Genomic DNA, 25264 nt, shown 5'->3' with positions numbered 1-25264 from the left:
AGTCAGCGCCGCGGGGGCAACCCAGGGAGAGAACCAGACGCACAGGGAGCCCCGCACCGGCCTCTGAATGACCAAGGCGAAGGCAGCTCTACGAGGCCGAGCTCCCAGGCGTGCGCAAATTCCCCTCTACCCTCATCTGGGAACCTGACGCTCGACTGCAATGCGTGGTGTTACATACAAGGCAGAGCAACGAGAGGATGTGGAAAGAAAACAGAACGACAGAGCCCACCTAATCTAGCTGCCCCTGCAAGGCCTTGCCCTGAGCACCGGCCTCCCATAGCCTGCGGCCTCCCTGCAAATCCCTGAGGAAAGCTTGTTTTGATTTGATTAATTTGTAGAGGGGAGAAAAAAAAAAAAAAAAAAAAAAAAAAAAAAGATCGAGCACTGGCAGTTCTTCAATTTGCAGCCAGGCCCATGGCCCGTTTTCCTGCACCGTGCACATCCCAGCACCTGCTGCCCCGCACACACGTCCCCATCGCTCTGGAAGCGTCAACACCTCAGCATACAGGAAGGGCAAATCCCGGCAGAGCGAACACGGTTCATTCAGCCGGCTGCAAAAAAGAAAGGGAAAGAATACCCGGAAAGAAAAGTCTTGCAGCGCTGCCATTTATCAGCGGAAAAAAAAAAAAAAAAAAAAAGGAAAAAAATAAAAGACTAGGCTCTTTCCACAGCTGGTTTCTGTGCAGGACTTGCCGGCGCGAAGCAGAAGAGCCAGTTCTGCCGCTTCGCCCCGGGGAAGCGGGGGAGCCGCACGCACGGCCGGCGTTCCCACGCGACCGGCACCAGGACACCGGCCCCGGCACCGGCCCAGGGGCAAGACCCGAGCCAGTCCCCTGCCCAGCAAGGGCTGGGGAGGGTCGGCAGCCCCGGCCTCCTCTCCAGGCCGGCGTCTCTGCACAGCTGCTCTCAGGCCTGTTTGCACCAACCTGCAGCTTCAGGAGACGCCCAGAGCCCGGGTGCATCTCCCACGAGTCCTTATGCCCAACCTTGCAGAGCAAAAACACCCCCAAAACAGCAACCCGAAACATCCAGTTCTGAGGCCCTAACCACCCAATGCAGCAACCCAAAACACCCAGTTTCCGAGGCCCAAAACACCACAAGGAGACATGGCCCGGCCGGGAGCAGAGCTCCTGCGGGAGCCCGTGGGACCAAGGATGCTGGTTTGCACCTTGGCTGGACACATAAAGAGGAGGCCACTTCCACACTTCCAGTTCCTCTGGAGATTATTTGGTTATTCTTGCTGGTTTTTTCTCCTTTTTGGAAGCTTAAAGCAGTATCCAACTCGGTACCTCCCCTAGCTTCGCCCTGCCAGTTTCTGTGGTTTTGTGATGATAAAAAAATAAAAAAAGTTTCCCCTCTGGAAAAATCCTTGCAAACAATAGAAGAAACTGTGGGTGCACCAAAATCCATCTGGAAACATGGCACACCGAGCAAGCCAACGGGTGAGCCGGAGGAGCCGCTTAGCCGTGCATGGAGGAGCGGAGCAAAAGCCCCGTCTCCCCTCCAGCTGCCGGAGTAGCGGAAAAACGCAACTGGGCAGCCGAAAAGCCCTTCCCTCTTTAACGGGAGCATGGAACGGGAATGAGTTCCCAAGCACAAGCTCCCTGCCGGCCTCACCTGGATGGCGGCGGCGCCGTCATCGTGGTCCTGCCGGGTCCCCGCGCCCCGGTGCCCCATGGCCGCCGCTCGGCTCGCTCTGCTGCCGGTGCGGGCTCCACCCCGCCGTGCCGCCCACGCCGGCGGCTCCGCGACGCTCCGCACGAGCCAAGGCCGCCCCGCGCCGCGCCGGGCTCGGCCACCCCGCGCCATGAGGTGCTGAGGTCGCCCTGCACCGCGTCGGGCCTGGCCACCCCGCGCCATGAGGTGTTGAGGCCGCCCCGCACCATGAGGGGACTAAGGCCGCCCCACATCGGGCCCAGCCACCCCGCGCCATGAGGTGTCAAGGCCGTCCCGCGTTGGGCCCGGCCACCCCGCGCCATGAGGGGTCGCCCCACATCGGGCCTGGCCACCCCGCGCCATGAGGGGACGAGGCCGCAGCCACTTCCCTGCCCTGCCTTCCCCCCACACGCTCTCCGTATGCACTGAGGCAAAATCCATAAATAATGAGAACGAGAAGGTGTCATGGGATATGGGAGACTGGGGGAAAGGGGTGTCACAGGCCACTGCGGGATGCGGTGCGGCCGCCATGATGGGCTGAGGGTCCTCGTTCGCCCTCCATTTATCCATCTAACCTGCACGGACATCCAGCAAAAGGAGCAAAGGAAATCTAGGCTAGATTAAATCCACGTTGGATTAAATCAGCACGTTAAAGCGGTGTGCAGGAGCCCGCTGGAGCTGGGGAAGGGCAGGGATGGGAGCCTCATCCCAGCACACAGCGCCTGTTCAATTTGGCTCCATGTGGAACAGCTCCACTACTTGCAGCCACCAGGTACAATTTAGAGATTTCCCCTTCAAAATTCCCATCAAAATTGGTCCAGGCACAAAAAATGCTCTCCAACGTCCACAAAAGATCCTGGAGATCCCCATGTCCAACATCCATCAGCAGCAGAACAATCCTCTGGGGACAATTACCAACCTAACCCCATCCTAGTTTTCTGCCCTCTAGTCAATGCTGGTCTTCTGCTCTTCAATAAAAAACTAATTTTCAGGGATCTGGAGGGTTTTCCTGCATGGAAAACTGTGAGCACCCACTCGCACCTGCCCACTCCTGCCCAAAACCCCTTGGCATGGCAAGGTCCTACAAGGACCGGGTGGTCACACACTGCTCCGAGACAGTGTGGCAACTACCCATAAGAGAATGGCTTCATCACAGGCCAGAAAAAAATAAAAATAAATAAGTGTATCTGGTTAAGACATCCCAGACTAGAAGCTGCTGGATGAAACCCAGCGCTCTGCACAGCGGAGTCCATGCAACCATCACCCAAAGTTGCCACCAAATGCCAATTCCAGCCCACACCCCCAGCAGGCACCATTTTACCTTAAGCAGTTCCAAATTTGGCTCAGTCGACTGCATACAAAGAGCCACGCACCCAAAATACCTGCCCTGAAAATAGGGCACGACCGTTTCTCTGCCAGAGTGATAAAAAAGCACCGCTGGACTCTACTTATTTCAGCAGAAGCTTCCAATTTCACATCTCTGAACCAAAATAGCTGAAAGGTAGGAATTAGAGACAGCCAGCGTGGGCAGCCCAAATCCATCCACCGAGCAGGCGAACACGCAGCAGCGTTTTTAAAAACCAAACCAAAACAAGCCGCTCTTCCAACCCAGCAAATACCCAGAGAGGCACAAGCTGAAATAGAAAGATCCGATTGAGGGAGTTCATAAAATGGCTCAAAAAAAAACATCACACCTGCATTTATGCAGCCCAGCTGAAGCAGGGCTGAAAATAAACACGGAGGCAGGTCCCGGGAAGCGTGGCCAACAGGAAGCTGGAGCGCAGCACCTCGTCCTGCACCGAGCCCAGGGAAAGGAGGAGAAATCCAACGCCCCGGCACCAAACTCGAGCTTGAAGAGTGAACCTCCCCCGTCCAACCAGACCTGCCGAATGGTTGCACGAGGAGGTGATGTAAAGCAACGCTGGGATTCCCGGAGTGACTTTGCCCATTCATGGGCGTCTCCGGAGAGCCCCGCGCTGCCGGAAGGGCGGCTTTTGGCTGTTTCGCCATAGGGAGCAGCCACGGGCGATACCCGGGCAGCTTTGCTTTCCCCGAGCTGGGCTTTACAAAGTCACGTCGCCACCTCGGCCGAGAGGAGCAACAGATTCCCCGGCCGGGAGCAGAAACGAGCAGAACCCGCGAGGCGCCGGTTTACGGCGTCGAGGGGCCGCTCATGGCGCCGCAGGGCCCGCGGGCGTCCCGGGAGGGTTCGCGGGGGCTGACGCAGGCAGAGCCGCTCCTGAGTCACCGGCCCGGCTTCCTGTCACACCTGCGAACAACACCCAGGTATCCCGGCCAGCCGCTGCTCCCGCCTGACCCCGCGGAGCTCCGCGCACAGGATGCTCCGTGCCGTCCCCGCAGCCGCGTCGGGAGGTGCCAGCGCGAGCCCTGCTCTCCGCTCCACGCGGCTCGGGGACCCGCAGCTCCCGCAGGGCCGCTCTGCCCCGGCTGCTGGGTTTGGTTTCCGTGGCTCTGCGAGCCTGGGTTGCGTCAGGAGGGACGGTGCTGCCTCCAGCCCGGAGCCGCGGGCCAGCGCTCGGAGCGAGACGGGTGGGAGGAAGCGGAGAAGGAAGCGGCCCCAGCTCGGTTTACACGGAGCTGTCAAGCTGCCACACTGATGCTGCCCAGGCACTTCTTTCACCCCAGACACAAACCACGCCACCGCAACGCGCTCCTCCAGCATGGGAACGCGCAGCAGCCGGGGGCACCTGGTTTGAGGGATACGCAGAGCTGCTCAGCGCTCCTTAAAGACCAGCACGGCACAGCCTGGCCCAGGAAGGCCTGCACAGGCCTGGCAACAGCACCGCAGACACACAGAAAGCAACGTCATCCATCGGCAGGGCTGCAGCTCACAGCAGCGCGGCAGCAACGCGGAGCGCTGGGTTACGAGGCCAGCCGGAGGCTGTGACACTGGCCCATGTGCCACTCGGCTGGCTTTCGTGCCCGCAGCGTTTGCAGGTGGCACCTTCCGCTCATCCCTCCCTGTGGAAAGCGAAGACGCTGTGTGGGGCGCTCAGCCGGGGGGCCCGTGGGAAGGAGCCCCGTGCCGGGGGCTCCGCCGGCCCCGCTGCGGCCGGAGCGGGTTGGGAGCAGAGCGCTTGCAGCGCGGCTGCTGCTCCCCGCGTGGCTCCTGCCCGGCCCCAATGCGCCCCAGCCCCATCCCTTGTCCGAACGGCACAGCCAGCTGGCTCCATCGCCGCAGGCTTGTAACGGGGCTCGGAAAACTGCCCACAAGGACACAGCGCGTCCCAAGCAGGGCCCGCACAGCAGCGCGGTCGCTCCCCACATCCCTGCGCCTCGATCCCCCTCGACGCTCCCGACCCATCGGCTGCCCAGCGAAGCCCCCAGCTCAGCACCCAGGTCCCCACGGCACCGCCGGCAGGTCCGGGCGGCTGGGGCAGGAATGAAGAGGGGCGAGGGATGCTCCGGCAGCCGGTGCCGGCCCACAGCGCCGCGCTCCGAGGGAAAGTTGGGATCAATTGCTGGGAGAGCCTCCTGGCTCGGAGCGCGTGGCGGGAGGGGATAATCTGTTTAGGCTGCTGGCGGACGTAATCAGCCTGTCTCGAGTGGAGGCAGGGCTTGTTTTGTTCAGTCTTGGCAAGCGAGCGGGAAGGAGAGAGCAGGGCAAAAACAACAACAAGACAAGGCCGCTGCGGCGGAGCTTTAGCCCAGGGGGAGCACGGAGGCCTGTGCATGGGGCAGCTGCGGGCGCCAGGGCTGGGGACGGCAGGGCCGGCATCACCCACGCGCCGATCCCGGGCGCTCAGGGCTGCCCGGAGGCAGAGAGCTGCCTCTGGCACAACGCAACAGGGAGGTCACCACCGGGACTGCAGCCTCAAAAGTGGAAACGCGGGTGGTTTCGGCTCGGCCTCCAGCTTCTGCACCTCGGAGCCCAAGAGAACCGCACGGACGGGTGCGTCGGGAGCCACCGTCACACGGCAGGAATGGGGAAGGTGACACAGTGGGGATCACACCCCATTCCCACCCCGAGCAAGCAGCCTTTTCAGCCCAGAGCTCTGCTCCTGGGAAGGCAGGGACACACACCAGCCACTGCTTCCCGCCCTGTGCGCTCCGAGGAGGCTGCGGGGACCAGTGGCACCCAGGCAGCGTCCCCACGCACGACCATCCCGAAGCCACTGATCCAGCCCCGCTTCGGTGGCCAAGCCGCTCACAGTTCCATTCCCCTGGCAGTGCCGCGTCCCCCTGCGCTCTGTGTCCTTTGGTGAGACGTGGAGAGCGGGGCCAGACCGCTGCCGCTCACGGAGCAAACCCTTCCCAGCACCGCGCTCTGCGTCGCAGGCGGCCGCTCGCTGCACTGCGTGGCCGGAGCCGAGCGCCAGGCGACCTCAGCACTGCAAAACCCCGGGGAAGGAAGCGACCTCGGACACCCGGCCCTCCTGCAAAGGTGCGTTTGCACGAGGGGTGCAGCACCCAGCACCAAGCCACGCTTTAAACCACCATTTCAACATGCAGGGAGAGCCCTAACCGGACAGGACGGACCGGGGTGAAGAGCCCTAACCGGACAGGACGGACCGGGGCCTCCAGCGCAGAGCAGCGCGTGGCTGCGGGGCCGGCCGGGCTCCTCGCGCATCCCGGCCTTCCCGACGCTCCCGCAGGCCCAACCTGGCCACCGGCAAGCCCCGAACAGAGCAGGGCCAGGGCAAGCTGCTGCAGGGCCACCACGGGAGCGGAGTAACAGGAAGGGGAAAGGCTGAGCTCGCCCCTCGTGCTAACATCGAGCCTCTCTCTCCAAATACCCAAGCCCTCTCCCCAGCCTCGGTCTCTGCCATCGGCCTCATCCGTCACAGCAAGAGCTGGAAGACACCGGCTGCGGTTTTGCACAGACAGCAGCAAAGGGCAAGGGAAAGAAAAGGGCCTTCCAAGCCCAGATCCCCCGCCTAGACGAGGCCCAGCAACACCAAGGCCTTGCAGCAAGCAGGGGCGTCCGACCACCTCCCACGATGGAGCCTCCTCAGCGCCCGCAAAAAGCCACAACATCTCTCCAGAGCCCTGGAGTTATCACTTCCTTGGGTGGCAGAGGAGATAAGGTACGGCGCCGCGTAACAAAAAACAAATAAAGGCAGAAAATAAGTGTGTAAAGGGACACAAAGGGACACCTTCAACCAGCCAGGCTTCATCTGCATGGGCAAAGAGCGAGCCAAATGCCTTGGGCCAAAGGAAGAGCGCCCAGCGTTGACCCTCGCCAGCGCAGAGACCGAGGATCCATGGAGGTCATCAGCCTCTGGCAAATCCACACCGGGAAGGGCAGCAGCATCCCGCGAGCCTGTCGGCAAAAGACATTTGCCGCTGGCAAACGGGAATGCCACTGGCAAATGGAAAACGCCAGCTCTTCACATAAGCGGCATTCCCGCAGCTCCGGGCTGCTGCTCCATCCCGGAGCCTGCAGAAGGAAGCCAAGGACACCCGACCCTCAGCCACCTCCTGCCACCCGCGGGCAGTGCCGGCCGCTCCGGGCACGTTCCCCGCAGCTCCCGGATCCCCCCCGCCGCAGCGGCCCGCGGAGGCGGGCTTGACATTTGCAGAGAATCTTCCCCTGTTTGGTCCTAATAATTAGACAATTGCAGCCAGATTTTTGCAGCATGATACAAGCAGCCGGGGAGCGGGGAAGGCAGGAACGCAGGGGCTGCTTTCCAGGAAAGAGGGGGTTTTCCTCCCTCCAGAAGCACGGGGTGGAGGCAAAAGGCTGCCCAGCTCCTGCCACCCCGGCACGTAGCGCAGCGCGGGACACTTATCCCGAGGCCTCTCTTGCTCCCTTTGCACTTGGCTGTGCTGCACAAATCGGGTTTGCTTTTGGGTCAGCAATGTGGCCCGGCCCCAGAGCACTCGTTCGCTGCGTCGGTTCGAGGGCCGGACGCGACTCCTCTCCCGTGCGCCGCGGGGACTTGATCCCTGCAAGCCATATGTGTGCAGGAAGGACGAGCTGGCCTGGGGGTCCGAGCCCCCCGTTCCAGGCCCCATTTCCTATGGGAGCCCGACCTGGAACCGGCCAGGCCCAGGGACACAAGCGCAGCTGCAGCCGGAAGGATCCTGCATTCCCAAGCCGGGAAGGCAAGCGGAGCCAGCACGGAGCCGGGGCAGCAGGAGAAGCAGCACTTGGCACCACTGAGGCCTTAGGAATGGGGATAACACTCCTGGGAAGAGGCAGGAGGCAGCTGGGATTCACTGCTTTACCCAGGCAGCAGATGGGCTCGTTCAGCGTCCAGAAGGGTGGAAAAGTGACAGTGCCCGAAAGAAGAACCTGGGCAGGGCTGGAGAAAGGAGGGGGAGAAGTTTGCAAGCGCCGTTTCTAGCTGGGTGGTCCCCTGGGCATCCGTGTCCCAGTGTTTGTTAAGAAGAAAAGAAAAGACACTGGTAGCTGGGAGGGCATCCTCAAATTCCTCCGCCTGTGCCAGCCCCATGCCCTCAGAGAGAACACGCATGGAGAAAATTAAAAGCGACTGTTTCGCACTCGGCATTTCTTCCAATTCAGGCCAAGCGTAATTTTGAGGTTAATTCTCAGTGTTTCAGTCTTGGGGGGGCTTCATTTTCCCTTACAAACCAGACGCTTGTGCCTTTGAGCACAATCCAGACCTCGCCAGCCAGGGGAATCCACATCCCGCCAGGCCGGCACGGCTCCCAGGGGATCCACGGAGCCGTTCCTGCAAACTCCCGGGATGGCTTCTCCGAGAGGCTCTCGCTGGAAAAGCTGAGCCGCGTTTGCCAACAGGTTTCTCCCAGAGAAGGAAGAAGAGTCCTTGGGAACAGAGGCTTTGCAGAAGGCTACGTGGGTCCAGGTAACCTGGGCCCGCTCCAGGGCCGTGTCCTGCCAGGAAGAAGGGAATTCCCAGCCCTGGCGGGAAGGGGCAGCACCATGGGGTGAAGTGGCCTCATGCTCCTGCTGCTGCTCCTGGAGCTGCCTCTGCCCCAGCTGCTGATGGCATTTGCTCCATCTTGGACCACAGACCTGCCATGCAACAGAAAAGCAGGATCCCCCTTCTGACATGGCATTAGCAAGGCCCAGGCAGGCAGGTCAAGGCTGCCGGGGGCTCCGGCGCCGGCAGAGCTCCAGCTGCCGTTATCCCGGAGGCCGGAGCGGGCCCAGCGGCCCCGGCATGCCCGTGGGGTATCCACATGGAGGGACGCAGCTCCGGGCATCCGGAGCACATCCGCTCCCAAACACGGCCCCAAGCCAAGGGGGGCCACCCCGAGTCGCCCCGTCAGCCCGGCCGTGCACAAAAACAACTCGTGAACGGAGCACTCCCGGGATTAGGGATTTAGCGGCCGCGCAGCTCTTTGAAGTTGGAAGCACTAAGTCCGATTATTATTAGAGAGCTCCAGTTCCTTAATCTCCGTGTTTGGGGCTGGAGTCGCCCTCCCCTCATCCCCAGGTCCCCAGCAAGAGGGGAATCCACCGGGATTGCCAACGCGGCATCGCATGAGCGCGTGTCGGAGTCTCCGTGCACGGACATGGGACCCTGCGGCAGCAGGAGAGGCAGCCACTAGCACCAACACAAGTGCTTTTATATAATAAAAACACCCCAAAACGCCAGCACGTACGTGTGAAGGATCTTCACCTTTCCCGCAAGCCAAGTAGAAAGGTCAGAATGACTCAAACAGACTCCTCCGGCCGGCCCCGCAGCAGTGACCGTCCCGCTGCGCCACGGCTCCGACGCCGATCCGGACCGCACTGCTCTCCAGGCTTCAAAAAGTTCGACCAACCAACCCAGGCTTTAAAAAGTTAAATTAGGAGAAGGGAAAACCCGAACCGTTATCCCGGGAGCGCTCCGGCACTGAGCACGCACCCGCGGAGGGCCCGGCTCCCTCCGAGCACAACGAGCAGCGTTAATTAGGAGCAACAAAGTTTGCTGCACGGGGCCGTTTAATGGGTTCCCGCGGCCCGAGGAGGGTTCGGAGGGGGATATAAGGCCAGGGGAGCTCCATGAGGGAGCACGGTGCAGGAGGGCACGTACAGACACCTATTTATATACGTATTACACACCAGCGTAAAGCCACCATCTTATCGTTAAAGCGAGATTACTGCACCCTGCCTGGAAACGCGGAGCCGAGGACGAAAGCGACGATTCCCTCCCCCTTGCCCCCTGGAACGTCCCGGATCCCCAGCTAAGGAAGCCCACGCAGCGTCCGGATCCGGGGCCGGAGCCGAGCCCGCGCCGGGCCCCTTCCCGCACGGAAAGCTGCAGGGCAGACAAAGCCGAGGAGAGCTCTTCTCCGGCCGGACAAAACCCGCTCCCGGCAGGCGCGGGGGGGACACGCACGCACCCCCGCATCCCGGCGGCGGGGACGGATGCAGGGACAGGCACCGCAGCGGGACAGAGGACGGCTCAACTTTTCCACCCGCCAAGGAGCCAAAACTCCACGCAGGGCATCGCCGGGGCTGTGGGAAAACCGGGATAGGGGGGGCTCTTCCCAAACATCCTTTGGGATGGCTCCTTTGTCTGGGTGCTGCACACTGACACTCCCCCTGCCCTCCCCTTCCCGCACACACCAAGGCATTTTTTCCAGTTACATTTTTTCCATATTAGCCTTCGGATTTCGTTATGTCGTCGTTCCCCCCCCTCCACGAGCGCAGCAATACGTCTGATCCCATTTCCATAATAGGATTGTAAGCAGAGATGTCAGATCCAGCACCAAAAGGTGTGGGAGGAGGGAGCACAGCGCTGCTCCCCCGGCCCGCCGGCACTGCCGACCCCCTCCAAAAAAAGAAAAAACATATATATACACACACATATATATAGACACACTTAAATATACATATGTATGTATATATACATATATATATGTATGTATATATCACAGGCTACATTCCCCAGCTGCATTTGCACTAGGCCTCCCTGGCCTGGAGGAGGGACTGGAAAGGCCTGGGAGGAAGAGGAGGAGGAGGAAGGCCCAGTCCCAGCACGGCCACAGACCCCCTGCTTTGGGGTCGGCATCCCGGGAAGGGCGGCAGTCGCCTTCCCGCATCCTCCTCCTCTGGCCGTGGGAAATCCAGCGAGAGCAGGAGGGCCAGGGGCCTTCCAGGAGGATTGGGGTTTTATGGAAGCCAAGCTCTTCCCGGGACTTTCAGCATCTCTCTCCCACCAGGACCACGGGAGGTCTCTTCCCCCATGGGACCAGCACCTACTCCGGCCCCGTGCTGCACCCCAAAAAGTGCTGGATTCTTCCCAAGGGCGCTTGTCCCCAAAACAGCTTTGGAAAAGGGGCTGAAGCTCCAGGTCCTCCAGGGAACAAGCCACTGGGATGGGGCTCATGGATTGGTGGGTGGGCGCCCATGGAGATGCCAGGTGCCCCATGGGGACAGCGAGCACCCATAAGGTCACTACACATCCCATTGGGACACTGGTTATCCACTGGGACACTGGTTGTCCTACAGGACCTGCAGGTATCCTTGGGGCCCTCCATGGGGCACACGGGACCCCACGCTATCCATGGGGACTGTGGACACCCCATGGGACCTGACAGTACCCACGCAGCACTACAGGACACCCATGGGACCGCACGCTTTGCAATGAGCCTCCCACTATCCATGAGGTTAGTGAGCACCCATGGGATCCCTGCAGACCCCATAGGACCTCACGCCATCCATGGGGCCAGCAGACACCCATGGGACCACGGGACACCCCGTGGGACCCCACACTATCCATGGGTGACTGGTAACCTCCTGAAAACACCACAGGGCCCCATGCTATCCATGGGCCAGGAGGCACCCATGGGACCACAGGACACCACATAGGACACCACGCTATTCATGGGGCCAGGAGGAACCCATGGGATCCATGGACACCCCCATGGGACCCAACACTATCCATGAACATCCAGCACCCATGGGACCACACATGTCCTTTACAACCCCATACTATCCATGGGGCCAGGAGGAACCCATGGGATCCATGGACACCCCATGGGACCCAACACTATCCATGAACCATCCAGCACCCATGGGACCACACATATCCTTTACAACCCCATAGTATCCATGGGACCAGGAGGAACCCATGGGATCCATGGACACCCCATGGGACCCAACACTATCCATGAACCATCCAGCACCCATGAGACCACACGTATCCCACAGAACCCCACACTATCCATGGGGCCAGCAAGCACCCATGGGATCCAACACTACTAACGGGGCCAGCAGGCGTCTTGGGGGCAGCAGATCGAGACCAACCACGGGAAGTGGAAGGGGGGGGGGCAGCAAATTTTGGGTGCAGAAAGGGGCCAGGGAGAGTTTTGGGGAGGGAAAAGGGGGGCTCCCCCACCTGGTTGAGGTCCTCGTCGTTGAGCAGGTGGGACTCGCGCGGCTTGAAGCAGTTCTGGCACTTGCTCTTGTTGAAGATGTTGGCCTGGAACTTCCTGCACGGGTTGTCCTTGGCGGCCATGGCGGCCCCGCGCCCGCGCAGCGCCGCTCAGCGCCCGCGCGCCGCCGCCGCGCCCATGGCAGGCCCGGGGGGGCGAAAATAACCCGCAATTAATTAATTAATATTAAGAAAAAAAAAAAAAAGGAGGAAGAAAAAAAGCGGGGCAGAAATAAATTGCAACGCGCCCGCCGCGGCTGCAACTCAGCGGCCGCGCATGGCGCGGAGAAGCGCGCAGGGTGCAGTGCTCCCCCCGCCGCCGAGCCTTCCTCTGCGGTGGTGCTTGGCGCTGCAGGCCCGGCCCGGTTCGGTTCGGTTCGGCGGCGCTGGGCCCCGTTCGGCGGCGCGGCAGGCCCGGCGCGGCTGGGCGGTTCGGGGCGCGGCTGGGCGGTTCGGGGCCCGGTTCGGCGCTCCGGGGCCCGGTTCGGCGCTCCGGGGCCCGATTCGGCCCGGTTCGGCCCGCTGCGGCGCTGCGGGGCGCTGGGGCCGCCGCCGCCGCCTGCGATTAATGCAAAGTTTCCAGCTCGCGGATCCAGCGGAAAAGGGGCGGGGCGGCTCCCCCCGCCAGCGCTGACGGGCAGCGCCGCCAGCCAATGGCAGCGGCTCCGCGCCGCGAACAAAAGGAGCCCCCGGCTAATGGGGGCGCGGGGGGCGGGGCCGCGCCGCGCGGGGGGAGGGGCGGCGCGCTGACAGCTGGGGGCGGGGCCCCGCGTCGGCTCCTCCCCCAGGGGCGGGGCCTCCCGGGCAGCCCCGCCCGCCCCCGCCGTGCGCGGGGCGCAGCGGGGTCGCGCGTGCGCGAGCAGCGCTCGGGGCGCGGAGCCCCCACGCGCGAACAGGCCGTGCACGGGACAACCCCCCCTGCACGGGAACCGCCCACGTGCAACGGCCCCACCCCCATGCACGGGAGCCCCCATGCACTGACCCTCCCGTGCATGGACCCCCCCCCCCCTTGCACACATAGCCCATGCACGAACACACCCTGCATGGGACACCCCCCCCTGCCATGCACGGGCCTCCCCACATGAACAGGAACCCCCATGCAATGACCCTCCTACGCATGGACACCTCCCATGCATGAACACCCCATGCACGAACACGCCCTGCATGGGACCACACCATGCATAGGCCCCCCCACATGCACGGGACCCCCCCATGCACTGACCCTCCCATGCACTGACCCCCCACCCCATGCACGGGACCCCCCCCCATGCACTGACCCTCCCATGCACTGACCCCCACCCCATGCACGGGACCCCCATGCACTGACCCTCCCATGCGTGGACCCCCCCGCCTTGCACACATACTCCATGCACGAACACCCCTTGCATGGGACCCTCTCATGCACGGGACCCCCCTCATGCACGGACCCCCTCTGCACTGACCCCTGCCTTGCACAGATCCCCCCCTCACCGCACACTGACCCTGCCCGCACTGACCCGCTCCATGCACGGACCCTCCCAAAAGTACTGCCCCCCTCACGTGCTCTAATGCCCCCCCATGTCCCCCCCATAGGGTTCGACCCACGGGGCTGGCGAGCGCATGGAGGGGGGGTTGCATCAGGCCGGGGCCCCCCCAGAGCAGGAGCCGCCCGCGTTATCGCCCCCCGCCCAGCACGGGCAGCTCCCGTGTTTGCCCATCCCGGCCTTATCCGGGGCGGCTCCGGGGAGGCCGCGGGCCAGGAGGCCGCCGCGAGGCCGCGGCTGCAAAATGGGGCAAGGAGCAGCTCCGCACCGGGGTCCCGCTGCACACGCTGGGGCCGACTCAGCTCCCTGATCCGGCAGGGATGCAGCTGGGAGCTGCAGGAATCCCCTCCGGAGCAGGACTGTTCTCGGAGGAGCCGCAGGCAGGATTTGCAGCGGGGCCGAGCGCTGCGGCTCCCTCTGGGCCTCCCCATTGCTCCCGCTCTCCCTGGGCCACGCGATGAGGAAAATCTGCCCGGACCTTCCCCGCTTGCTCCTGAGTGGGAAAAGCCCGTGGGCTCCGGCAGGTCCCCGCGCGCTGCCCGGCTCTTTGATGTGGCGCCGGCCGCGCCGTCGCCCGCCGGGACGAGCGCCCGCCCGGCCGCACTGCCCATTAATCCAGCTCCATCAAAGCCGCTTTCATCATCCCTATCCCAGCTCCCGACGCTCCCGAGGTGCCGGGACTGGCGCCGGGGCCAGCATGAGGCCATTCGGGGGCATTTTCCAGCCTTCTCCTCCAGGCTGAGGCCCTGTGGCTGGAGGCTGCCAGGAGCCATCATGGATCATCCACCCCGTTCCTGCACATCCTGCCCTTAGGAGGGCAGCTGCTGCTCCTGCCCGGCTGCCCTCCGGAGCACCCAGTCCTGCATCCCTCCATCATGGCGTTTTTCCTGGCAAAAAGACCCTCTATGTCACTGTGGGCAGTTCCCAGGGCCCAGGGCACCATCCCAGAGCTCGCTCGAGGCGCAGGTGCATCCCAGCCCCACGGAGCTGGGCGGGAAGGGGCCGCTCCGCGCCAGGCGCCGGCCGGGCCGCATCCCGGCGTCTCCCACGCCGCCGGCCGGCCGAGACCCGGCGCCGCTCCGTGTCCCGGCGGAGCCGCCCGGCGGGAAGCGGCTGGTGCCGGGGCCGACTCCGACCTCGCCAAAAAATCCGGCCGAATGGGACGAGCCTCTCGGCAAACTCGTCGGGCCACATTCAGCCTCCGCCGGGACCCGCGGAGCCAGGGGCAGCCGCCGGCGCCCATCCTGCCGCCAGGCAGAGATCCCAGCCCCGCGGGATGCAGCCCCCGGCCGCCGCGGCACGTGGAGCGAGTGCGGGATAAACAGGGATGCGGTCGCCGCTCGGCTGCATCAGGAGCTGGCGAATCCCTGCTCCCATCCCGCGGTCCAGGGGTGGCCGGCTGGCGTTGGAGCAGAGCAGCTCCCTGCAGCACGGCCTCCTCTGCTGCGGTTTTCTCCGAACAGGACGATTAAAATAATGGGAAACGGGAATATGGAAAATTAATGGGAAATGGGAAGCGTTCATCAGGGAGGCGCCATGGCGGCAGTGCAAGGAGCCGCTGTGACTCAGCAGCCCAAACGCCAGGGAAACAGGCAGGAAACACGAGGCGAGGGGCAGCGGCTCCCAGCCGGGACCTGGGAAAAGCCCCCTGGCAAAGACCCTGCCTGGGAAAGGGATCGCTGGGATCCAAAACGCTGGGACCCGCTGGGGATGGGGGAGCCGCGTGGGTGCGTTGGCCGATGCCAGGATCCCGGGATCCATCCCGTGCCGGTCTCATGGGGTGCCTCGTCCCTTGTGTCCCATCTCCCTGTAGAGATTCGCCCCGTGGGAGGCACAGGGATTCCCCACAGGCACCGGAGCCACCCAGGGCCATCGGGGTTTTTACCCGGGTCTGTCCCGTGCAGCAGCCCCAGCACGTGGCTCCGCTGGCGGCAGAGCCGGACGGAGCCGGGAACAGCCGGATGGAGACGGCAGGGAGGATGGGACGGAGCGGGGACGCGGGGCTGCCCCGGAGCCTCCCCAGCCCCGTCGGGGCCCAACCTGCCATCCCGGGGGACGCTGAGGAAAGGGAAATCCCCGGTGTCACCGCCGGGGAAAACACGGAGCCCCCGGCGGCCCCCGCGCCCTCCCCGCGGCCCCGGCCTCAGCCCGCTCCCCCCACGGCGTCCCGGAGCCCCTGCCCTTTCCATGGGGATTTTCCACGCTAAGGATGCGCTGTGGAGTGACTGGGCGATGCCGCAGCCGGCACCCGGCAGGGCTGCGCTCCCGCCCTGCGGCTCCGGGGCCGGTTATCTGCAAACGGCCTCGGAGCGGGAGATGGGGCGTCATTCCCAACCGGGAATTCCGTCATTCCCAACGCGGCCTTCCCCGCTGGCCTGGCGCCTTCGGCCTCCTCTTCCTCGCCCGCCTCCTGCCGTGCGCGGGGCCGGGCTGGCCGAGGCTGCCATCTCCTGGGGACAGCCCGGATCAGCCGGCGCCGCCGCGGGCCCAGCTCCGCTCCGGGCGCTCCGGGGGCTCCCGCCCGGATTGGCGCAGGAAGCGCCCTGGCCAGGCTGGGGAAGCACCCGGAGCGGGAGGATGCTCCGGGGATGCTGAGGGATGCGGGAGGATGAGGAGGGAGGCACCGTGGGGACCAGCCGCCGGGGCAGAGAGCATGGGGGGAGCCGAGCCAGGGGCACCAAAACGGGATGGGGTGGCCTGGACACAGGAGCTGAATCCGAATGGTCCGAGCCGGGATACCCAAGGAGGCTCCGACCTCCCTGAGCTCCTCCCTTCCCGCTTGGGGCCTGATTTTCCCTGCAAACCTCCACAGGCCGAGCTGGGGGCTCGATTCCCTCGTGCGTTTTCCCCAGAAACCTCCGGAGCCTGCGCGCACCCGCAGGGATCACCCACCCATCGCAGCGGGTGCAGCGAGGGAGCTCGGCTCCCGGCGGGAAATCCGCCTGCCCCGGGGCCTGGGGTGGTTTTTAAATTCAACAGGATAAAAATACCCCCTTCTCCCCCCGCGTGGTTTATAGAAACTGCAAGGTGCCGCTTCTTCCTTCCCGTCCCGGCCGCGGCGGCTGCAGATGTCCTGCGAGCTGAGTCACGGCCGCATCCCGCCGGGCTCACGCGGCAGCGGGGACGGAGCGGCAGGAACCGGGGATCCCGCGGGATCCCGGTGTGCGCCGGGCCGGGAGCAGCGGCCGGGGGGAGCGGGTGGCCCCGGCAGGGCAGGGAGGTGGCCTTGGGGGTCACAGGGATGCTGCGTTGGGGGTTACTGACCCCCCGTTTGCATTTGCAGGGGGAGAGGCGCAAGCAAGCGCGGAGCCGGACTCCTGAGAGCAAAGGTAACCGTTCCCCTCTCTCTTCCCGCGTTATTCCTGCTTCCTTTGCTGCCAGCTGCTGGAGCCTGGCCGCGGTTGCCACCGGCTCCGTGGCCTTGGGCTGCCACAGAGGAGCCGCAAGCACCTTCCAGGGACCGGGACGATGGGGAGCGAGTGGGAGCCCAATCCACTATGGACGATGTTCCCGGTGCTCCCGGCATTCCTGGTGTTCCCAATGGGCATCATGGAGCAGATCCAGGAGTCTCCTGTGGTCCCCAATGCCCCCCGGCAGGGCCTGAGCCCGTGGCCACCCCTGCCGACCATTTGCATGGGAGGGCGCAGGGGAAGCCCCAGGAAACGCCGGCCCCGGCGCTAATCAAATCCAGCCCTAATTATAACGGCGGGATGGGAGCCGGGCCCGAGGGCGCCGCGGCACCGGCCACCGTGAGTCTGCAGCGGGCAGGGGACGGGGGAGCGAGGCCGGGGCCGCGGGGGCGTCGCGTTGGCGCGGGTGAGCGGGGAAGCGCGCGGGGAGCCAGCGCCAAGGGACCGTACACGACCGTAACGGAGCCCTCGGGGGCCGGTGGCACCAGAGGGACGGCGGGGAGGGACCCACGTGGGCCCAGTTGGGTTTCCAGGACCGCACGGGCCGGTTTGGCCATCGCTCGGGGTCGAGCGCGCCGAGCGCGCCGGCTCCGCGCGCCCCACGCGTGCCCTCCCGCAGGCCGTGCCATGCCGTGCCGGGGCGCTGCCCTGAAGAACTGCACGGAGCAGCAGTACTGGGACGCGCTGGTGTGCCGCTGCATGCCCTGCAGCCTGGCGTGCGGCCGGGCGGCCGTGCCGCGCTGCGCCGCGCTCTGCGGTGAGTGACGCCCGGCGCCGCGGCTGCGCCACGCAGCCGCCCGGCGCCGCCGCCACGTCCCTGTCGCCCCCGCAGAGACGGCCGCCTGCGCCCGCCGCGCCGGCTTCTACTACGACGAGCTGCTCAAGAGATGCATCAGCTGCAGCGCCGTGTGCGGGCAGCACCCCAAGCAGTGCGCGCCGGCCTGCGAGGGTGAGACACCCCCCTGTGCCCCCCAACGCGGGGCCGGTGCCCCTCGACTCACTCGCGTCGCCCTGTGCCCGCAGCGACGGCGCCGGCGCCCGCGGGCAGCGCGGCCGGACCGGAGGCGCGGGCGTGCGCGGAGCAGGAGCCCTGGCTGGTGCTCTACGTGCTGCTTGGCCTCTGCCTCTGCGCCCTGCTCTGCTCCCTGGCGTTGGGCTGGAGCCACCTGCGCCGCAAGGGCGACGGGGTGTCGTGCCAGGCCGGCGCCGGGCCCTGCCACCGCCGCGACGACTCCGCCAAGGGTGAGTGGGGCCGCGGGACGGCCAGGGGGGACGGCCAAACGGTCCCGTCTCCCCAAGCGCGACGCCGGCTCGGAATGGGACGGGCGTCCAAAGGGATGACCCTGCGGCGCGGGAGCCTTCGGCCTCGCGCGGCCCCGGGACGCAGGTCGTCGCGTTGGGGAAAGACGACGGGAGCGGGAGCGCAAGGTGCAGAGCGACCGAGAAAGAGGTTTTTTCACTCCCTCCTTCACTTCCCTTTTTTAATACGGTGGATACCTATAAATATTTACATATATATACGTGCATGTGTGTGTGCATGTATTTTTAGGTATATTATGCACACCCACAAACACCCATGTACACATGCATTGGTCATGCTGGATACTGCAAAAAAAAAACCCCAAGAAAAGTCCAGGCCCTGATGCGTCACCTCCAGGGCCGCTCTCCAGCAGAGCTGTAATTTAAGCCACTCTTATTGACTTTTATCTGGGGACATTATGGCATTGAAGGACACCATAACGGAGGCTGATGATGGCTTCCAAATTTACTGTGTGCATTTTAATGTTCCTCACTTCGCTCATCGGATCTCAGGGGATGGAGCCCTTCGAAAGCCACTTCCCGGTTTCCCGGTGGTGGCCGGAGCCTTTTGGCTGGTTTGGGACCACGCGGCCCCTTCCCCTCCGTGGCATTTGCATAGGCTGCAAAAGGAGCGTTCAGCGACGAGGCAGACGCAGCGTTATAAATATCGCACTCGCTTTAGCGCCAAACCTCAGCCTTCCTCTTTCCAGCACTTTGCAACATGTTGATCCCCCTGTCCCTTTCCTCGGCCTTTGCATAGAATCATAGAATCCCAGAATGCTGAAGGTTGGAAGGGACCTCTAGAGATCATCTAGTCCAACCCCTGCACACGCAGGGTCACCTAGAGCACGTGGCACAGGACTGCGTCCAAGCGGGTTTGAAGATCTCCAGAGAAGGAGACTCAACAACCTCTCTGGGCAGCCTGTTCCAGGGCTCTGTCACCCTCACTGGTAAAAAATTTTTCCTTAAGTTCCTGTGGAACTTTTGGTGCTTCAGTTTGTGGCCATTACCTCTAGTTCTGTCGGTGGCCACCACTGAAAAGAGACCAGCACCATCCTCCTCACTGCCTCCCTTGAGGTACTTCTGGACACTGCTCAGGTCCCCTCTCAGCCTTCTCTTCTCCAGCTGAACAGGGTTCGCCCCAAGCGCACGCACCGGGATGGGGATGCCGGGATTTAGCAAAAGCAGCAGCGCCCGGGAGGAAAACGGGAGGCCCCTTTCCCGCTCGGGCGTCTCTCACGGTGCTTGATTTGCAGATCGCCTCATGGAAGCGGGCAGCGTCGCTGAGGGCTCCCCCGGCTGCCGGGTCCCCGAGGAAACCTGCGGCTTCTGCTTCCCCGAGCGCGGCTCCGCGGGGCCGGGGCGCCCGCTGTGCCGCGGCGGCTCCCACCGCGGCGGCGCCTGCAGCGCGGCCCACGGCCCCGACGACGGCCGCTTCAAAATCATCTGCTCTCCCTCGCAAGAGAAGACGCCCCTGCCCTGAGCGGCTCCCTCAGCCCCGCGCGCAGCTGCTCTGCCCTCCGCTTCCAGGAAAGACGACGGTTTCTACCGCAACAGGCTGCCAAGACACCGTTTTTGCATGGTGGAGACGGGCTGCAAGCAGCGCTATTTTCTTCCACTAAGGAAATGAAATTCTCGTTATTTTTATGCGTTCTCAGTAAAAGGTCCCTTTCCTTTTAGCAGCATCTCTGCCCTGCCCTGACCTCCGCAGGTTTGTTCCACGCTCCCCGGTCCTCGCAGTCGAGTCACGTCGAAGCTCTTCAGTCTGGCTGCAGCGTCACTCGGCCCCGTGAACAGTTTTGCTGCTCAGAGACGGTGACAAGTGACATCCCCCGGGAAAGCAGAGCTCCCCTTTCCTAAAAACCCCACCTGGCACCACAAGGAGCTCCCGAGGACCATGTGAAGTGAGAGGTGGAGAGAGAAGGGGCTAAACTGCGGGGCCAGCCCATGTCTCCAGCAGTGCTAAATGCCTCATGGCCAAAGCCTAAATACAATGGAAAAAACTTGACGTTTGCATCAGTTGTTCCTTGAACCTTGCCTGGGTGCCTTCCTCTTCCACCACGTCCATTTCCTAAGGATCACAGGGAATTCTGCATTTCAAAATGTGTTTTAAAGCACCTCAGACCTTTCAGAGAAGAGAGGACACGTGGCCTCCTGCATCCACTCGTGACTGAGGCATGGACTGAAAGCCAAGAAGTTCTTCAAGCTGTTCAAGAGCACCCGGAGCCCTTGGCCTGGAGAGGCCCGTAACGCCAGAGCCCTTGGAGAGGAGCCGCTGCCAAACCCGGCACATTTCAGAGATTTGGCAGAACTTTATCTGCAGGAGGGAACATTTGCCAGGGCTCAGTGCATTTCTGAGGCAAGGAAAGGCCCCGGGAGCTGGTGAGCACTGACATCGCCCCATCTGGTGCCACGTGTTGACCCTGAGCCTGGAAAAACTCAAACACAAACCTTCAAACTCCACAAATGCTGCCCAAACGCAACCCGAAGCGTCAGGTGCCTGCTCACAACCCGGGCTCTTCTAGCGTGGGCCAAACGGAATCGTGTTTTCATGAGAAATGACATCCACGAGCAGGAGCTCGACGGGGTGGTTGCACACGCTTCTGGTTTTGGTTTCCTGAAATAGCTGGTGAAGATGATGAGCCTTCCAAAGACGCAGCTGCTTCGAGGAAAGGTTTTTTCTGACCTGCATCTGAAAGCCACTATGGAAAAACGTGTGTTTTGATGTGTAACTTGAAGTTCTCATTTTCACTAACGGGAGGGTTAGGCTGTAGGAATGTTTTGCTCAATGAGAAACCACTCGTGATGGCAGACCACCACCCGTGTCCTCAAAGCTCGGTTTAAACGTTGGTAGAATAAATACAATAAAGTCAATACATACACACACTCGAGGGGCTGCTGAACCCGACTTTCCAGGGGGAAGCAGACAGCTACAGAAAGCAGTTGCAAGTAGCTATAATAATTTTCTAGTCATTGTGTTGGTTCAAACTCATGTAAAGGTTTTCCTGGCACTGAGGAGCATCTCAGCAGCTCTGCGGTGACGGTCACAAAGGATGGTGCCACCTTCACAGCCAGCTCTGGTCACAGAACAGCAGCCCAAGGAGACCAGGTAGAACTAGGAGGTTCAAGAGCAGGTTAAAGACAAGGGCTACCAACCTACACATTGGCCTGAGGGGTGGGGGGTCCAAATCCTCCCTGTCCTGCAGCTCTTTACGAGTCAACGGGGCCCTTTTCTGTCTCCCTTTCCTTGCCTATTGCATTTCATTTCTTTGCCCAGCTGACCGGGTCGTATCAGACAGGCAAAACGGAGCAACCAGGCCCAGGCCAGGCTGCTCCCGGGCTCCCAAACACAAGTTAGATGCAAGAAAAGCCAGAGGAATCAGTAGCTCTGGGGTCACGTCGGCAGCTCTGTGGGGACAGACTGTGCTCAGAGGCCTCCCCTGCACCGCGCTGCTGTGACAGCTACAGGGTGCAGGAAGCTGCCACAAGGGGAATTAAATGCAATGGGATTAAGGCTGCTAATGTGGAGTGGGAGCATCCACGGGTGGGTTTGGCCTGGGTCACCACAGCACATGTGTCACTGCGAGCGCAAGTCTTCGCATTCTAACTTCTTCAGATACTCCCCTGCAGCAGAGCAAGCCCCGCTGATAGGAAACCACACTTCCAAATTAACAAACCAACCCCAAATGTCAGGCCCCAAACTGAACGAGGCGGCAGCTGAAGCAGCGGGATCGTTAGCCATGGAAGCGGGCGGCATTCCCGCTCCGGCTGCCAGCCCGAGGAAGGCGGCGCCGGATCAGTCCTCCGGATCAGTCGGCATCGCGGTGCGCAGGGAGCAGCTCTGCGGCCGGCGTCCTCCGAAAGGCGACGCCGAGGGCTGCAAAGAGAAACCGGCCCCCTCCGGCAGCAACAAGCCTTGGGTAGGAGCTGAAGGAGCGTTTCTGAACAGAGAAAGGGCAAGAATTCCGTATTAGGAAAAAAAGCGTGAGGAAAAGTGGTGTTGCTCCTGTGGTGGTGGTTGTCCCTCTCCTCTTTTTACAATGGCAGAGGGGAAAACGCTGCTGCTGCTCCGCTGCTCTAAGAACCGGTGCCGTTTGCTGTTGCTGGAAATAGAAACAGGCCTGGCATGATTCAGGGTGAGACACTCGGTGTGGCGGGAAGGGAAAAAAATAAAATACAAAAGAGCTTTTACAGGCCCCGGGGAACCTGCTTTTAAACCCAGAAAGGGAGCACTGGGACCTGCTCTGCTCTCCTTCCCCGAGCCGGGCAGTCCCGAACACACAGGCTGCCGCGGAGCCACCCCAGCTGTTCCCAAGGGATGGACAGGACAGGACGCGACAGCCCCGGAGAAGGGGCCGCATTTGCTCCGGCTGCGGCAGGGCCGGCGGCGCCGCGCGGTGGCACTGCTGTCACCTGCGGTGGCACTGCTGTCACCGCGCACGGGGACGCCGGCTGCGCCGGCGCCTGCTGCATTCCCGAGCGGGGAGCAGGGAGCAGGGAACGGCGCGTCCGCACGTCCATCACTCGCCTGCGTTTCCTGGCGGGTTCTCATCCGCGATGAGAAGCTTCGGGTGAAACCCCGCGGCACCGACTTGCAACCGAAACCTCCTTCGAGCGTGACGGGGGGGAAGGCAGGTTCCAAAGCCGAGCGCGCTGTCGCTTCCGCAGGGACGAGGCTGCCGCGGCCGGCGCGTTTTCAACGTCTCGTTGGGTATTGGGGGGGTTTCGCTCACTCGGCTCCTCTCGTGCTCCTGCTCGAGGTGTTGCAGGCGGCTCCCGACAGGCAACGCGGCCTTGCGCTCTCGTACAAATCGAACACGACTCCACCGCCCTTCTGCACCGCCGCTCTTGGAGGATGCTCGTTTAGAAAACGAAGCCAGATGGCACTTATTTGTCCTTTTTCTTGCCTTTTTTTTCCCTTCAGCAGGTCACTTTCTGGAGGTCAGGCGCCCGCGGCCCCTTCCTGGAGGGTGAACCTAAAGGGTGAGACCAACCCATGCTCCTAACCGAGCGGCTGCAGTCCCACGGGGACCTCCTGCACACACCGGGGCTCCGGGGCCTTTCTGGAGCGTTTATTTACAGAGATTGGGAGAGCATCCAAGCCTTGGACACATGCAGCTCCCTAGAGAGCCCACAAAGAGGTAGCTAAACTCATTTTGGCTCTTTTAAGCTCTACATTGTGTGCTCCATCCATGCGCCAGCCTCGTGGGAGCAAAATACAGCACACGAGGAGCTAGAGCTGGTGCCTCTGTAGGCAAGAGCCGCTTGGAAAGGCAGCAAGGAGAGGAAGGAGGACGCGGAGCCCTGGAGACGAAGGAAAAGCTGGTCCAGCCCAGGGCCGTTGGCAGCCGAGAGGCTGAGATTCCGCACGGGATGCGGGTGTGCGAGGAGCTAATGCACGTGGAGGCTGCATGGAGCCAAAGAGAGCCCAGCACGGACCAGGAAAATGTGGTGTTTACTTAAAAAAGAGCCTAGAGCTCAACAGAAGCAGCCCTCGCACTCAACACTGCCCCAGCAGCAACCGTGTCTTCATGATGGTGCATTTTTCAATACTGAGGTTCTCTCGAGGGTGGTGTATATGCATATATATCTCTTTAGAAGGTGGGAGGAGAGAAGGAAGGGGAAACAAACCAAAACCACCAACAACAAAACAAGCGCTTTTGAGAAATTCAGGCTTATTCACAAGATTAAAAAAAGAAAAAACACAAAAACACCAAGACCACTCTTACAGTATAAACACGCCAATTCATTCATTTTACTGATGGTTGCATTTATGAATTTCATTCTCGTGAAAAAAAAGGGAACAAAAGGAAAAAAATAAGAAAATAGCTATTTATAGAAAACAAAACAAAAAAGGGCTCAAACAGAAAATAATCTGTGCCGATGCTTTTGATGAGCAGTCCGATGGCATTAAACGTTACCTGTGCAAGCAGGCATGCTCGAAACCCTGTCTTAGCACTGTCAGCTTCAGTTCCACAATCCAGGATTTCTTTCATGTTTTGAAAAAAATAAGAGCCTAATAGTTTCATACTGTATTTATTTAATAACTAAAATTCACAAATAAAAAGATACTTGCAAAGTCCTTTAGGTGTGTCATCCCCTCCTCCTCCACTCTACTGCTTTCAGACCCATATGCATAAAAAATGGGCTTGGATTTTTAATTTTAACTGTTATATGATTGGTCGTTGGAGCTGAAGCACCAATGGAGAAGATGCTTTATGGAGATGAGGGTACACCCCCTTGCCTTCCCACACACGTTTTGGAGGAGCATAGGAGATGTACCTGCGCCCGGACTCCTCTGCTCCCATTTCCCCCACCCAGAGCATTCCTTTCATTTTATATTTCCTCTGTTAGGTGACCGACTGTAGCCTCTTTTTTCCCCCTTTCTGTCCTTGCTGGACTGCATACACGTTGGACATTGTTCATTTCTTACTCCGCCAGGCTTTGAGCCAGTGTCAAGTAGGTCCTGTTGCAGCTCAGTGCTAGTTGTTTTTTAATGGGTCTTTTCATTTCAGGTAGGTTTGTGTGTCGTTGCAGAAGGCTTGCTTGTTTTCTTCCTTGTTTATATCTGACAAGCTGCTGGATAAGGCTATTCGTACTCCAGGAACTGCTTGTGATAGAACAGCAAATATCTGCAAGAAAGTAGAGGTACAGTTTGATTAGATTAATATTGCTATTGATGTCATTGTAGAAAGGAGGGCTACTCATTTTGTTTTTCTTTCAATCTCTAGTGATTCCAGGGAAATGTCAGCTTCCTGCAGTAACCATGAGAGAGGAGGAGGGAAGTCAGTCGGAATAGTTACAGCAGCAACTCAGGAAACTGAACAGTTGTCTGTCATGCAGGCAAACCTGCATGTTGTGTAATCTACTGGGAAGGTGAAATTTCTGGAAAACTGGACTCTGCCGATGCTCAGGCAGGATCCACTTAATGCTACTGTGACAAAAACCATACAAATGAGAGGCCTTAAGAGGTGGTTGCTCCCTCAGAGCCACACAACCAAAACACAAGGCACTTGTGATTGCTGCACACTGCATGCTGTCTGCTCATATGAAAACCAAG

At 61.5% G+C, this 25264-nt stretch overlaps 3 protein-coding genes across 10 annotated transcripts in view; 1 reads left to right on the top strand and 2 right to left on the bottom strand.

The window, feature by feature from the left end:
- The window catches only part of MPRIP (myosin phosphatase Rho interacting protein), an 81173-nt gene extending 69045 nt beyond the window's left edge, over positions 1-12128 (bottom strand). For all 7 annotated transcript variants that reach the window (XM_088527765.1, XM_088527766.1, XM_088527768.1 and 4 more), the window contains exon 1: positions 11937-12128. In XM_088527765.1, coding sequence (XP_088383891.1) covers positions 11937-12056 — 120 coding nt within the window. In that variant the 5' untranslated portion in view covers positions 12057-12128. The remainder of the gene's footprint in view (positions 1-11936) is intronic.
- Positions 12129-17532: 5404 nt separating this feature from the next.
- TNFRSF13B (TNF receptor superfamily member 13B) lies at positions 17533-19687 on the top strand. The gene is made up of 4 exons (XM_088527816.1): positions 17533-17662; positions 17738-17854; positions 17929-18147; positions 19461-19687. The coding sequence occupies exons 1-4, from the start codon at positions 17533-17535 to the stop codon at positions 19685-19687; spliced, it is 693 nt and encodes a 230-aa protein (XP_088383942.1).
- Positions 19688-23929: 4242 nt separating this feature from the next.
- USP22 (ubiquitin specific peptidase 22) overlaps positions 23930-25264 on the bottom strand; it is a 92856-nt gene continuing 91521 nt past the window's right edge. For both annotated transcript variants that reach the window (XM_088527774.1, XM_088527773.1), the window contains one exon: positions 23930-24836. In XM_088527774.1, coding sequence (XP_088383900.1) covers positions 24794-24836 — 43 coding nt within the window. In that variant the 3' untranslated portion in view covers positions 23930-24793. The remainder of the gene's footprint in view (positions 24837-25264) is intronic.

The sequence above is a fragment of the Tinamus guttatus genome, unplaced genomic scaffold (genome assembly GCF_059628265.1).
Source record: "Tinamus guttatus ecotype Peru unplaced genomic scaffold, ASM5962826v1 Tinamus_guttatus_pri_ptg000291l, whole genome shotgun sequence".
Lineage (NCBI taxonomy): Eukaryota > Metazoa > Chordata > Aves > Tinamiformes > Tinamidae > Tinamus > Tinamus guttatus.
Note: the sequence above shows the minus strand (reverse complement) of the source record. Positions and strands in the feature narration are given on the sequence as shown.

What these genes read in the sequence shown, in the direction of transcription:
- TNFRSF13B (XM_088527816.1), top strand. Translation starts at nt 17,533, where the DNA reads ATGCCGTGCCGGGGCGCTGCCCTGAAGAACTGCACGGAGCAGCAGTAC. An exon ending in GCGCTGCGCCGCGCTCTGCG is followed by an intron (nt 17,663 to 17,737) that starts GTGAGTGACGCC and finishes TCGCCCCCGCAG; the next exon opens with AGACGGCCGCCTGCGCCCGC. An exon ending in GTGCGCGCCGGCCTGCGAGG is followed by an intron (nt 17,855 to 17,928) that starts GTGAGACACCCC and finishes CTGTGCCCGCAG; the next exon opens with CGACGGCGCCGGCGCCCGCG.